We start from the raw sequence: 14,261 nt of genomic DNA, 5'->3' as shown, positions 1-14,261 counted from the left end.
TTCAAGAAAAGGTTATGTTCAAAGATAGGGCATTTTCATTCTGAACCACCCCTGCTGCCCTCTGGGAAGATGTACTCATTCGTGATGCTCAGCTTCTTTGGAATTTTGTTCATGCCATTAGTGTAAAATTTAGAACTCTATAGTAAACTTGATTGCTGACATCTATTGCTATTTAGATTGCAAACTCCTTGCACACAGGACCTAGGTCTTACTAATTCATACATCTACAGTGCCCCAGAGAGGGCCTGACTAAAAAGGGGGCCTCTGCAAACGCTGTAGAGTGACTGTATAACTGAATTACCAAATTTACCTCTCTGAGATTAATTTCTTTTAATGAATAAGAAAAGGCAGACAATGCCCAATATCCATCAAGTCATTGTCTCCAACATGGAGCTCCACTGTGCACATTGTTCTGTCCTTACCTATCCAGGGAAATGCAGCACAGGTGAAAAATCGATGCTGTTGTGAGCAGGACGTCCAGAGATGTCCGAACAAGACAAAACATCTCCCCATAAATCCAGATGTCTTGAACCAGCTCAATGGCACCAAAGGGCATCACCAGCACCGAAACCAGCAGATCCGCAAAAGCAAGAGATACAATGAAATAATTTGTTTTTATTTTCCTGTGAGTGAAAAAATGTAAGAGAGGAGGCAGGGGGAGGGATGAAGGGAAAAAGGGGAGGGAGAAGAGATCAAGAGAAAAAACAGGGAAAAGGGAAACAAAGAAAGAAGAAAAGAAGGGAGGGGTAAAGAGGAAAGAAAAAGTCACATGCTTAGCGTATTCCGTGAGATTCAGTTTCCCCTTCTGTAACATGGCTGAGAAGATCCAGCAATGGTCCAGCCTCTCCTGACTTCTCCAGACCTACCTTATACCAAAACCTCTTTTTTCCTCCCCTTTCTGGCCACCCTGCGCTAATCTGAGTTCCCCTGCACATACAGGTCCCTTTTGAGGGCCAATGCAGATGCTCTCTCTTCCAAGGGTTCCCTAGTTAATCCCACCCACCCATCAGTCCTTAGTTGGGCATTCTCAGGAAACTCTCCCAAGGTGTGCCCTGTGACTGTAGAGACAGTCCACCATTTTACACTAGTAGACTGGCTACTGTGTACTCACATGTGTAACACTGGTCAGCATTGTGCTTTTACACTTTATTTGCATCATCATTAGATGTGTGCATGTCTTACTTAGAGAGGAACTGCTTCATTATACCCTTTTATGGCCCAGAGGCTCTCATCCCAGGCTGTACACTAGAATCATTTGATGCATTTTAATAAATATTGATGCTGAGGTCTCACTCCAGATCAGTTAGTTCAGGCACCCTGGGGAGTTAACACCTCTCCCCTCAAAGATTACCAGATAAAATACAAGATGGCTGATTAGATTTGAATTTTAGCAATAAATAAAACTTTTTTAATATAACCATGTCCAAAATACTACATGAGACATACTAATACCCCACAATGATAGTTTTTAAAAGTGCTTCAGGTGGTTCTAATTGCAGCCAAGTTTGGGCCTGATGAAGTAGAAGTCCAAAAAACACAGGTTTAATTTCTAGATCTGTCCCTTTTCAGTCACATCTTCCCTAAACCATTAATAAAATGGGGAGGTTAGATTATATGTGCTCTCAACAATTGTATATATAGTGATCACAACTATAAACACATTTGACAAAGAAAAAAATGACAGGATGGAAATACACTGAAGTGTTTACACTGGTTGTATTAGAGTTGTAGGATTAATTGCAATCCCTTTATCATTCCTTTTATTTTTAAAATATTGTTCCCATCAATGCATTCTTTCTTAATTACAAATTAAAATGGAAATGTTCACACCCAGCTCTCCAGGGACGGCTCAGAACTCCCATGTTTCCTCAAAGGGTTCCCTCCTGCTGCTCACCTGAGCTGCCTGTCCCAGCACACAGCCACCATCACCAGCAGGTTCCCCAAGATGGCCATCAGGATAACCGCCGAGAGAAACGTGAGCAGCACGACCTTCTCCACTGACCCGAAACCCTCCTTGGAACTGAAAGACACACACGAGCACAAATAATTGAATGAAACTCTGGGACACAGGAAAGAAAATTTATCTTTTCATCATTGACCTTCAGAAAGGTAACTTCACCATCAGCTGATGACACATATATTTATCATGCATTTAATGTACACCAAAATCTGAACCTGTCACTTAACATTTTTTCCTGGTTAGCTCCTATGTAAGAGGAGTATGAGGCTTAGAGAGCTGAATTAACAAGTTATTTTCCATCCAAGCACTTGTGGCTTTCCTTCAGGGCATTTAGTTCAATTAGCATTCAGACATATGTGGTTGATTCCTGTTTTGTGCACCTACTCAACTAGATTGCAAAAGCTGAGTGAATGAGTGATAGTAACTTTGTAACTGCAGGAGTAGCCCAAACTGGTCCAAATTTGTGTATAAAATGGTGAGTTGTGTTTTAGTTACCATGGACCCCCAGGTTGCAAGTTAAATTGACCAAGCCCAGATGAACCAAGCATGCAACCACAGGGTGGAACCTAAGAGCTTGGACCAAGGCATGGGGACCAAATAAAGAAGTGGACATCTCATGGCATGATCCATGATCCAATCCTATCGAGCCGTAGCATCACCTTGTGGCATAATCCAGTCACATCATACCTCCTGGCATTAACTTATCACAAGATCCAATCAGATCACACCTTATTACCCTCTGCCTATAAAACCTGCCATAGCCCCCAGCTCAGGGACACAGATTTGAGCTTTGCCTCCTGCTTCCTTGCCAATCAACTTACAATGAAGTCTTTTTTTTTTTTTTTTTTACCCTCAAAAGGCAGGGCCATAGTATTGGCTTCTATGAACATCAGCAAGGAGCCCACTGCTTGCTCAGTAGCAACTTGAACCAGTTGTTACTGAGCAAGCTACTTTGCATTCATACAGTTACTTGACTTGAATGCAAAGCCATTTTGTTACAGTGTCCCATTCCAGCCCATGCAGAAACCTCTGCTTACAGGTAGGTTCTCCCAGAGAAAAAAGATTGTGGTTTGATGGTTGTTCTTCCATGAGTTCACCTGCACAAATTGAATTCAGATCCCGTGAAGTCTGTTGGAAAGATAGTAGCCAATAAATAAACTCAGTGGCTCCTTTCACCCCCCGATCATTTCTTTTAGTGCCCACAATATGTAATTGTTTTCCCAGTTCAAATTTGTGTTCTTGTCAATTTCAGTATCTGATTTAGTCTACAAATATTGCCTTCCCCATGTAAACTCAGCATTTTGTTTTATTAACTTGAAAATGAAGATGCCTTTTCAATGAAAGCATATCTGCAGATTAATATTCAGAAGATATATGGATTTAAAAAACTTTTAAAGTATAATAAAACGTTCTTTTTAATGAAGTTTCAAAGAATCTTAAAACTCCTAGACCAGGGGTGTCCAATCTTTTGGCTTTCCTGGTCCACACTGGAAGAAGAATTGTCTTGGACCACACATAAAATACACTAACATTGACAATGGCTGATGAGCTAAAAAAAAAAAATGTAGAAAAATCTCATAATGTGTTAAGAAAGTTTATAAATTGTGTTGGGCTGCATTAAAAGCTGTCCTGGGCTGCCTGTGCCCCGACAGGCTGTGGGTTGGACAAGTTTGTCCTAGACCCAAACCCCACATTTGAATATGGGAAAAAACTTGGGCCCAGAAAGAAGAGCTGTCTTGTCAGAGCATATTAGTGGCTGGTCTGGGAGAGGCTGCTTGTTCTGTGAGCCCACCAATGAGAACACAGGGTTCCAAAAATCAAGAATTCTCTGTCTTTCCTGAGCTCTTTTGACTGAAAGTTAAGATGCATGCCCTCTCCAAATGAAAGCAGCCTGCAAAGTCCTGGCTTTGGCCTTGTCCAGAACTTCTGTTAAGCTGGCACAGAAGACAAGGTGCCAAACGGAATGAGGAACCAGTCTGGTAGTGGTTGGAGAATGAGAAAGTCCCTCCATTCAGCTGAGAAGTGTTTTTATAGGCAGATTGATAGACTGTTTTGGCTGGGGTTCAGATGAAAAGAAATTCCAGATATACTCATCTAAATCACCCTTCTACACTTAAGTTCTAACTATCAACAGTACAAATATTAGATAGGGAAGATTTAATTCAATGAGGAAAACTGTACACTTAGGAAAAAGACCTTAATAGGCTAATGTGGCCACCAAAAACTCATTTGATCTTACGTCATGTTAGTTGAGTTAGGCACTAACAAAGGAGGTGATGGTGGTTCTCTTCCCTGTCCTTCTCAGAGTCTCTGACTCACGGCCCCTCTGCAACTCATCTCCTCCACCCCCAGGGCCTCTGGATTTGAGGTGCCTTGTTCCTAGAATGATTCTTCAGTGACTGACTTCTTGTCATTCAGGTCTCAGATTAAATTTAACCCCCAGTTAATGTACCACAGCCAACAAACATTTTTCATTTTCCTTACAGCATTTACTGTTATCTGAAAAGACTTATGTTATTGACGGTTGTCTATGCCCCAATTCCACAGATTGACTTTGGTTATCTTTTTCGCTACAATCTCCAGTGTCTGGCACAATCTGTAGTCTAGAGTATGTATTAATGTACATGTAATACTACGAATTACTATTACATATGTAGATGATGCCTTACATAGTAAGTGCTCAATTACTTGCTGATTCAGTGAAAGAGAGATATATTGTGCTCATAATGGTTGTATTTATTATTCAATGTCTTTGAAGACTGGTTGAAAGTATAGGGATTCCACCTAGAGAAAAGAAGGCCCAGAGATGAAATGCAAAAGGTACTTTTAGCTATCTGAGGGCTGCCATTTGAAATAAGAGTAGATTTACACATTCAGTCATTCAACAATTTCTGAGCACCTAATCTGTGTTAGGCATTGTCGCATGTCCTAGGGAAACAGCAATAAGAAAAACAGAGAGCAAAACAGACAATAAACAGATGCACAAGACAGTATGTAACATGTCAACTGTAACAGTCCATGGCAAAAAAAAAAATATATATATCTAGGAGGGTAAGGAGGACTGGATGGCCCATGGGGGATTGCAGGCTGGCTATTTAATAAAGGATGTCAGAGAAACTCAATGATAAGGTTATCACAGGTTGGGAGGCTAAGAAGAGTGGGTGAACTTTAAGCAGTTGTTCCCAGCCTTACCTGCATATTTAAGTTACCTGAGGAGCCTTAAAAAAATGCTGATTCTGGGAATCCACCCTCAGAGGTGCTGATTTAATTGGTCTGGATTTTGCAGCTTGGATAGAGAAATTTTTAAAAGCTCCCAAATGACTCTGATGTGTAATGAATTAGAGTCACTGACAGGGAGGCAAGATTTAGTACTGGTTAATAAGAGCCTTCCAACAATTCAAGATGATCTGCAAGAGCTTCCTGGTGTTGTTTGGTGCTCCCTGGCACAGAATGTGTTTAAGAATACCCGAATGGCAATGAGATACTAATTTGCACTCATTAGGATGGCAGTTATAAAAAATAAAACAACAAACAAAAAATAGCAAGTGTTGGTGTGAATGTGGGGAAAAGGAAACACTTGTGCACTGCTGGTAAGAATGTAAAATGCTACAGCCACTGTGAAAAACAAGTTTGATGGTTTCTCTAAAGGTTAAATAATAGAATGGCTATGTGATCCCGCAATTCAATCCCAGGTGTGCACCCAAAAGAATTGAAAGCGGGGATACAAACAGACACTTGTATACCAACGGTCTATAGCAGCATTATTCACAAGAACCCAAAGGTGAACACAGCCCAAGTTTCCAATAATAAATAAGTGAATAAATAGAATGTGGTATATACATACTACAAAATTTTATTTCTCTGTAAAAAAGAATAAAGTTTTTGTTGTTGTTGTTTTTGAGATGGAGTTTCACTCTTGTTGCCCAGGCTGGAGTGCAATGGTGCGATCTTGGCTCACCGCAACCTCTACCTCCCAGGTTCAAGCGATTCTTCTGCCTCAGGTTTCCAAGCACCTGGGATTACAGGAGTATGCCACCATGCCTGGCTAATTTTGTATTTTTAGTAGAGACGGGGTTTCTCCGTGTTGGTCAGGCTGGTCTCGAATTTGCAACCTCAGGTGATCCGCCCGCCTCAGCCTCCCAAAGTGCTGGGATTACAGGCACGAACCACCACGCCCGGCCAGGAATGAAGTTTTAGTACATGCTACCACGTGGATGAACCTTAAAAATAAATGAAACAAATAAATAACTGAAACAAACCACACACAAAAGGAGAAGTATTGTGATTCCACTTACATGAGCATTCTAGACTCGGCAAATTCATAGGGAAAGAAAATAGAAAAGTAGTTATCAGGAACTGGGAACACAGGGGAATGCGGAGTTATTGTTTAAGAAGTATAGAGTGTTTGGAATGATGAAAAAGTTCTGGAAGTGGATAGTTGTAATGGTTGCACACCATTATGAATGTTCTTTTTTTAGCTTTTGATTTTAGATCCAGGGGTACGTGTGCAGGTTTGTTATACGGGGGGTTTGGTGTACAGATTATCTCATCACCCATGTCATAAGCATTGTTTGATAGGTAGTTTCTTGATCCTCACCCTCCTCCCACCTTCCACTCTCAAGTAGGTCGCAGTGTCTGTTGTTCCCTTCTTTGTGTCTATAATGTACCCAATGTTTAGCTCCCACTTGTAGGTAAGAACATGCTGAATTTGATTTTCTGTTCCTCTGTTAGTTTTCTTAGGATAATGGCCTACAGCTCCATCGATGTTGCTGCAAAGGACATGATCTCATTATCTTTTGGGGCTTAATATCACTAAATTATATTCTTAAAATGCTTATTATATATATTAATGATAAATTTTGTTATCTATATTTTAGTATTATATAACAAAAGATTTCCTGGATGACCACATATCAAGATACTGTACAGGGCTCCTGTACTGGGGGCAGGCTGGCCTGGCTATTTTAGGTCGCTTTTTTGTCTATGGCCTATGATGTAAACATATCCTTATAATATGAATTCTCTATCAACAACACCACCACCACTAGAATAATCTCTCTTGTACTGTCTTTCCTCTTGTAAAAGAAGAAAACAGACTCAGAGCATCTGGGATGAACATCTGTGGCTCCAGAGAAGGTACATTTTGAACCAAACGGGAATGTCAGGGTTAGAGAGCACCAAGTTCAAAGTAATGGTTCATTTGTGGCATGCCAATTAGGAGTTAGAAATAGCTTAACTTTAAGAGTGATGAGCAAAATGTAAGCATAGAAGAAGCTTTTTTAATTAGGCAGAACTGTCCATTGAACTAAAAGTAAGTCCAGTAATGACAATTAAAATAAATTCCAAACCACTTCTGCAAAATTCATGTTAGGTCCTTGGGTTGCCTCTGACACCCTCAAGCAATCCTGTCAACCACAACTGGATAGCTTTCATCTGGCTGAAGAGCTGTCCACTCCACTAAATTGGTTCATCGACAGCTATTCTTATGAGAAATTTTACTTTCTCTTCTTTTTTGCTTTCTCCGTGATCTTTTGATCCATTAATAAACTCCACAAACTTGTGGACTGTGTTTGCCATTTTCTTTGCTCTTAATGAAAGAAAATATAAAGACACAAATTCTGGGTAAATTTCCACATAGGTTAGTATATGTGAAAATGGACTGTGAATGATAAAGTATGATAAATAAGTGATTATTGTTATTAATAATGATAGAGAAAATAGCAAAGGAAATCTTAGGTTATACTTTGTCTCACACACACACACACACACTCTTATACTTTCTGGAGAGTCAAGAACATTTTTTATTGTTATTTATTTATTTATTTTGTTGTTTTCTGTTTTGTGTTTTTTGTTTTTTTTTTTTTTTTTTTTTTTTTTTTTTTGAGATGGAGTTTTGCTCTCTCACCCAGGCTGGATTGCAGTGGCACAATCTAGGCTCACTGCAAGCTCCACCTCTTGGGTTCATGCCATTCTCCTGCCTCAGCCTCCTGAGTAGTTGGGACTACAGGCACCCGCCCCCAAGCCCAGCTAATTTTTTTTTTTGTAATTTTTTAATATAGACTGATTTCACCATGTTTGCCAGGATGTTCTCGATCTCCCGACCTCGTGATCTGCCCGCCTTGGCCTCCCAAAGTGCTGGGATTCAGGCATGAGCCACTGCGCCCAGCCTTATTTATTTATTTTTGAGACAGAGCCTTGCCCTGTCCCCCAAGCTAGAGTACAGTGGCACGATCTCAGCTCACTGCAACCTCTACCTGCTGGGTTCAAGTGATTCTCCTGCCTCAGCCTCCCAAGTAGCTGGGATTACAGGCATCTGCCACCACCCCCGGATACAAAAATACAATTTTTGTATTTTTAGTTGAGACAGGGTTTTGTCACGTGGGTCAGGCTGGTCTTGAACTCCTGACCTCAGGTGATACACCCATCTCAGCCTCCCAAAGTGCTGGGATTACAGTCATGAGCCACCGTGCCCGGCCTTTGTTGTTATTTTTTGTGGGTTTTTTTGAACTGGTTTTGTTCATAACAGCTGTATGACTTCAAAAAATTCACTTGACTTTTCTGAGCCTCAGTTTCTTCATGGATCAATTGAGAAAGTTAGATTAAATTTATCATTCATCAAATATGAATTGAGTGCCAACTATATACCAAGCACTGGTCTGAGTACTAGATTCAATAGTAAAGAAAATGGACAGAGCTCCTGACCTCATGGGGTTTGCAGTATGGATGGAAACAGACATAAGCAAATGCACAATTAAAGAAATAAATACAGTTTGTGATCATTTCTTCTGAGTTTCATTTCCCAAATGTTAATGTTTATATTAATTCACTAAGGATCTTGATAAAACACAGATTCTGATTTGTTTTTAGGTCTGAGGCAGGATCTGGGATTCTGCAATTCTCACAGACCCTAGGCATTGCTGATGCTGCCGGTTCCTGAGTCACAGGTGGAGCAGCAAAGTATAAAAGGCGTAAACATGACATTATGATAGAAAACACGCTGGCTTAGAAGGAAATGTTAGGTGGTTGGGGAACACTGGAGGTGACATTCAACTGAGTTCTGATGTATGCAGAGAATTTGGACGTGAGAGGAACCAGGATAAGTGCATCGCATTCAAAGGGAAGAGCAACTGCAAAAGCCCTGAGACAGAAAAGACTTTTCATGTTCACTGTCACAGGGGAGATGAGCAAGGGATTAAGCGTCTGAGATGAACTCCGAAAAGTAGTCCGAAGCCAGACCCTGAGGGCTTTTTTGTGCCCTGGGGAGAAGTGTATGTTCTGTTGGAAGATCAGTGAGAAGACACAGAAGTGATACAAGCAGAGTCATGACATGCGGGTTGATAATACGCCAGGGTTTCTGCAGGAGTTCGGGTAAAAGAAGATGGTAGCTAAACGTCGCATGGTGGCTGGGGAGATGGAGAGAAGTGGGTGGAATAAAGGTTTATTTGGGGAGAAAAGAGACAGATAAGAAAAACAGATTCCACAAGTGAGTGGAAAGAAGCACAAATAAAAACCATATTTTAGAATTGCATATCTGAATAAATGTTGGTACAATTTAATGAGATGGGTGAAACACGTTAAGTGTGAGATACCTATAAGACATTCAAGTGAAGACGTCAAGTAGGCCATTGGATGTGTGTTTGTCTGGAGCTCAGAAGGGATGGCTGGACAAGAGATACACACTTGGAATTGTCAGCATTTCTACGGGATTTAGAGAACTGAGGAAGGATGTGATCACCCAAGAAGAGGGCGAGGGTATTGATGGATGGCAATACTGAGATGTGCAGTAGAGAAGGTAGAACCAGCAGAGGAGACTGTGAAAGACTATCCAGGATGTTTTGGAGACATCAGATGAGAGTGGTATTTTGGAAACCAAGAGGAACATTTCAAGTGAATATATGTATGTATAATCTACATATAATATATAATGGAAACTAGAGTACTTTTTCTCTTTGTCTTTGTATGTATCAAACTTTGCAATAAAATTGTTAGATCAGAGGGCTCCACCATTGCACCAATGATCTCTGCAGTAAGTGCCTCCTCTCCCACCTGTTAGGAGTGTCATGTACACAAGAAACATTCTTGAAAATATACACAACACATCCACAAAAGATCCCATTACTCCCTATCCAAGTATTTTTTTCACCTTTTCTGCTCAGGCTTGCACAGTCTTTTGCAAAGGAATTACATTTAAATTAGAGAAAATAATGTTTCATTTTCTTACCAATCAACAGTTAGGAGAAGAGTACAAGGGCATTCTGACTTACAAGAGAGCCTGCCTAAAATTGAATTATTTTTTTCTGGTGAGAATTTTATTAACCTTAAGTGTAAGGTCCCTAGTGGTTTCTATACTGATAAAAGATTGAATATTAACGAAGAGAGCCTTAACGTTCCACTCAGCTTGACTAAACTTTAGACAGCCTTCTTCCTGACTCCAGGCTCTGAACTCCCTTTTCTTAGATAATTTACTTTAGAAAATTTGTAATTGCAAATTCTTTCGCTAACACTTTGAGATGTAAATGAAAGATACTCACAGTTTTACAAGCTAGGACTGTCATTCTCAAGAACCTGGGAGCCATCCCTTTGAAAGGAAATCATCAATAAATATAGTGCTCTTATCTCTCAGTCGGTGTGGGAGGGTAACAGCCTAATTTAGGTGGACACTTTGTTCCAAGTTGTAAAACTATCTCTTGTCATGAAGATATGAGAAAGTTTACTTATCCTTTGGGTAAGGCTAATTAGGTAGCATATTAGGTAATCCCTTCCTCCCACTCCATTTCTTAAAAACTCTCCTACCCTTTATTGTAGTGAAGTTGAAGTCAGATTGCATTCTGGTCTCTCTCCCTATTGCCATAGCCTTGGAAAAGAAAAACGTCTTCTTTACCTGTTTAACTTCATCCAATGCAATTTTTGTTTTGACAGTGTACATCATTTATTACAAGTACAGATGTTCCTAGACTTATGATGGGGTTACCTCCCAGTAAACCCATTGTAAGTTGAACACGTTGTTAATGGAAAATGCATTTAATGCACCTAACTTACAGAACATTGTGACAGCCTAGCCTACCTTAAATGTGCTCAGAAAGCTTACATGGGCCTAGAGTTGGGCACAGTCATCTGGCAGCAGATTACTCTGTAGAGTGTAGGTCGTTTACCTTCATGATCACCTGACTGATTGAGAGTTGTAGCTCACTGCTGCTGCCATGCATGGTAAGATGGTATCATACAGCATATTGCTCTCCTGGGAAAAGATCAAAATTCAATATTGGAAGTACAGTTTCCACTGAATGCATATTGCTTTTACACCATGGTAAAGTAAAAAATTCTTAAGTTAAACCATCATGTTGGGGACCATCTGTAATTATATGTGTGTGCCTTCCTCATTACCTTTATTACTGGCCATGAACAAAATCCGAGTTTAACATATAGGAGAGATAAACTCAGATAATAATTGCATTGCTAATATGACTTATGTAAATTAATTTTTCAAATACTTCTTTATTTAAAATAGAAATAACAAAATCCGTGAATATGTTGTTTTTCCTTATAACAAATAGCCTGAGCAATACTATGTAATCGTTTTAAAGTATATATCATTTCCTTTAAATATATGCACTCTTTCCCCCCAGGTTTCTTGAGAGACTAAACATACAAATGGACAATGGCCAGATCATGCGTAACAATAAAACTCTGATGGACAATCTCTGGCAGCCAGCCCAGAATGATCAGGACTTGTTCTAGCTTCCCCCTTTTTTAACCCTCTTACCTGCTTCCAACTCAAAACTAACAACAGAACACCAAATATGCTGCTCCCCAAAGCAATTACATAAGAGCCTCATTGCTTGTTAGTGCACCTCCTGCTTCATTGTGCCAACAACCTCCAATCAGAAGATATCACAAGCCTTCTTTTCCCCGCTTACAAAGCTTTTTTACTCCCCTGCCTGTCTTTGAGACTTTGCTAAAATCCAAGGATGGTGGCGGATCCTCTTGTTTTATCATGCTCTGAATAAATTGCTTCTGTTTGTTCTCATCTGTGTGGTCTTCATTTATTTCCATATTCTAAATGTGTTCTAGATGTTACACTTATTTGAAATCTTGTATTTTTGCATTAAATAGAAATCCTTTCTGAGGGAGAAAATATTTCTTATGATTTGGCTTACATTACTTTGGGTTCTTGCATTAAGTTCTCAGGTCTCCCAGTTAATGTTTTTTCTTTTCTTTCTTTTTTTTTTTTTTAACAGAATGCTTTTTTAAAAAAAAAAAAAAAGAGGATTAAATAAGATAGTTTGCATAGCCTTGTTCCATAATACGAAGCATCAGAGCAGTGGTGCTTCAAAATCACCAGCAAACACTAGGATCATCTGCAGGGCTTGGTTAAACACAGACTGCTGAACCCACTCACACTTTCTAATTTAATGCATCTGGGGTGAAGACCAAAGTTTTGCATTTTTAGTAAGTTCCCAGGTAATGCTGATGTCGATGCTGGTCTCAGGACCACACTTTGAGGACCACTGACCTAGAACCTTACAAGGGATGCCCTTAATCTTAACCTCCATTCTACCTTTGCAAATTATTTTCTTCTGCTTCTCACTTTGAAATGTCTTCCTTGGAAGTGAGTTGATTTTGACACTGATATACTGAGCACCTACCATATGGCAAACAATGCACCTGGAAGATTTTTCATGTTGGCTAATTCTGTCTTCACAATTATCATTATCATGTGATGTAATATCACAATGTCCCTTTTTCAGAAGAGGCTGGAGCTCAGCATGGTTAAGAGACATAATGTTTTGTAACTATTAAGTGGTGAAGCTGGGATTTAAACCCACACATTTTTATTGCAAGTCCAGTATTTCTTCTGCTAAATTTTAAACATGCTCACTTAGAAGTGAATATATTTCCTTTAAAAAAACATGCTAAAGTTTTGCTTTTTGTCTAGAAACTTAAGACTCAAAATACTGATGATGACAGCTTAATATGTGTTGTTAAATGTGCTGGCTATAGAAAATGTTAGGAGAAAAAAGGAATAAATCTTATAGAATGGAAATTATGTATAATGGAGTTTTTATGTAATTCTAAAATAATTCTGTTTGATTTTTTTTGAAAACCCTACAGACAAGGACAGCAGGGTAGGGAGGTGGTTGGTGCACAGCTGGTGAAGGTTAGATAGTTTTGAACTGCAAACATGCAGAGTAAAATTCTGGAGGCAAAATCTTAATAGACTTTTCAAGAACCTCAAATATCACACATACTGGGCCTGAAACAAACTTCAAAGCCCAAAGAGGATCTGTCTGTATAGAGTACAATGGAGTTAAAAGCTATAAGGAATACAAAGGATTTCAGGACGAAAGGCACTGTTTTCTGAGGCCATGCCTGAATGTAAAGCCAAGGCAGGACTGATAGACAAGGTGAGGTCTACATCTGGGGAGATACCCACTGCTGCACAGCATGTTAACCACTAAGGATTCCATTCTTCTTGGAAATGAAAGGCCAAATAATAGTGCTAGTAAATTAGACCTCAGAGGTGGTCTCTCTCTAAGAAAACCCATTTTCCAAAAGTGGAACTGAGCAAACAGTTGCAGAGATAGACTTCTTTTCTTTACAAGATCTTTTTTTTCTTTATATGTGCACAGTCTAGGGTCTCTGGTTTGTGTTGAAAACATTTTTTACACACACTTGTTAAGGTATACATTCACCAGGCACAGAAATGTCTTCCTTTGGGGTCAAACACATGACATGTTTTCAATATTCGGCTGATCATTTCCTCGAAATTATTCCTGTGATTATGAGAAATTCAGCACAGGGAAAAAATGTGGACCACATAAGCCCTCTCTGCTTTGATCAATCATTTACCCTAAGCATAAGCACTCAAGGAAAAGTGAACTTTCCTGTACTCTGATAGTAACCTGCTCTCCATTCCTTTGCAACAGCTGGCCTCTGTCACTGGGCCCAATCGCCAATGGATACAGCTCTCCATATTTTGCCAGGATCTTGGTTTGCTGACGCAAAGTACTATGGTTTCTCTTCTCACTTCTGCCTCTGACAATGCAAAAAATCCTTTGCCCAAGGGAGAGATGAAACGGCTTAATTTTATGCTGTTGCAGGAGTAGTCAAACAATGGCCAGTGGGCCAAATCCAGCCTGCTGTCTGTTTTTATAAATAAAGTTCTAGTGGAACACAGCCACACTCAATCATTTATGTAGTTCCTCTAGCTGAGTTTACACTATGAAAGTAGAGCTGAGTAATTACGAGAGCGATTGCATGGCCCACAGAGACACTTTACTCCATTTATGACCCTTTATGA

The 14,261-nt window shown here is 39.7% G+C and overlaps 1 protein-coding gene across 1 annotated transcript in view; it reads right to left on the bottom strand.

The window, feature by feature from the left end:
* Positions 1 to 4,204, bottom strand: part of HTR4 (5-hydroxytryptamine receptor 4) — a 98,466-nt gene extending 94,262 nt beyond the window's left edge. The window contains exons 1-3 of the mRNA XM_033181567.1: positions 4,200 to 4,204; positions 1,895 to 2,059; positions 423 to 623 (exon numbers count right to left, since the gene is read on the bottom strand). Coding sequence (XP_033037458.1) covers positions 423 to 623; positions 1,895 to 2,059; positions 4,200 to 4,204 — 371 coding nt within the window. The remainder of the gene's footprint in view (positions 1 to 422; positions 624 to 1,894; positions 2,060 to 4,199) is intronic.
* Positions 4,205 to 14,261: the final 10,057 nt, after the last annotated feature.

Source organism: Trachypithecus francoisi, unplaced genomic scaffold (genome assembly GCF_009764315.1).
Source record: "Trachypithecus francoisi isolate TF-2019V2 unplaced genomic scaffold, Tfra_2.0 Lachesis_group2, whole genome shotgun sequence".
In the NCBI taxonomy this organism is placed as follows: domain Eukaryota; kingdom Metazoa; phylum Chordata; class Mammalia; order Primates; family Cercopithecidae; genus Trachypithecus; species Trachypithecus francoisi.
This window is presented reverse-complemented; position numbering and strand designations above follow the sequence as displayed.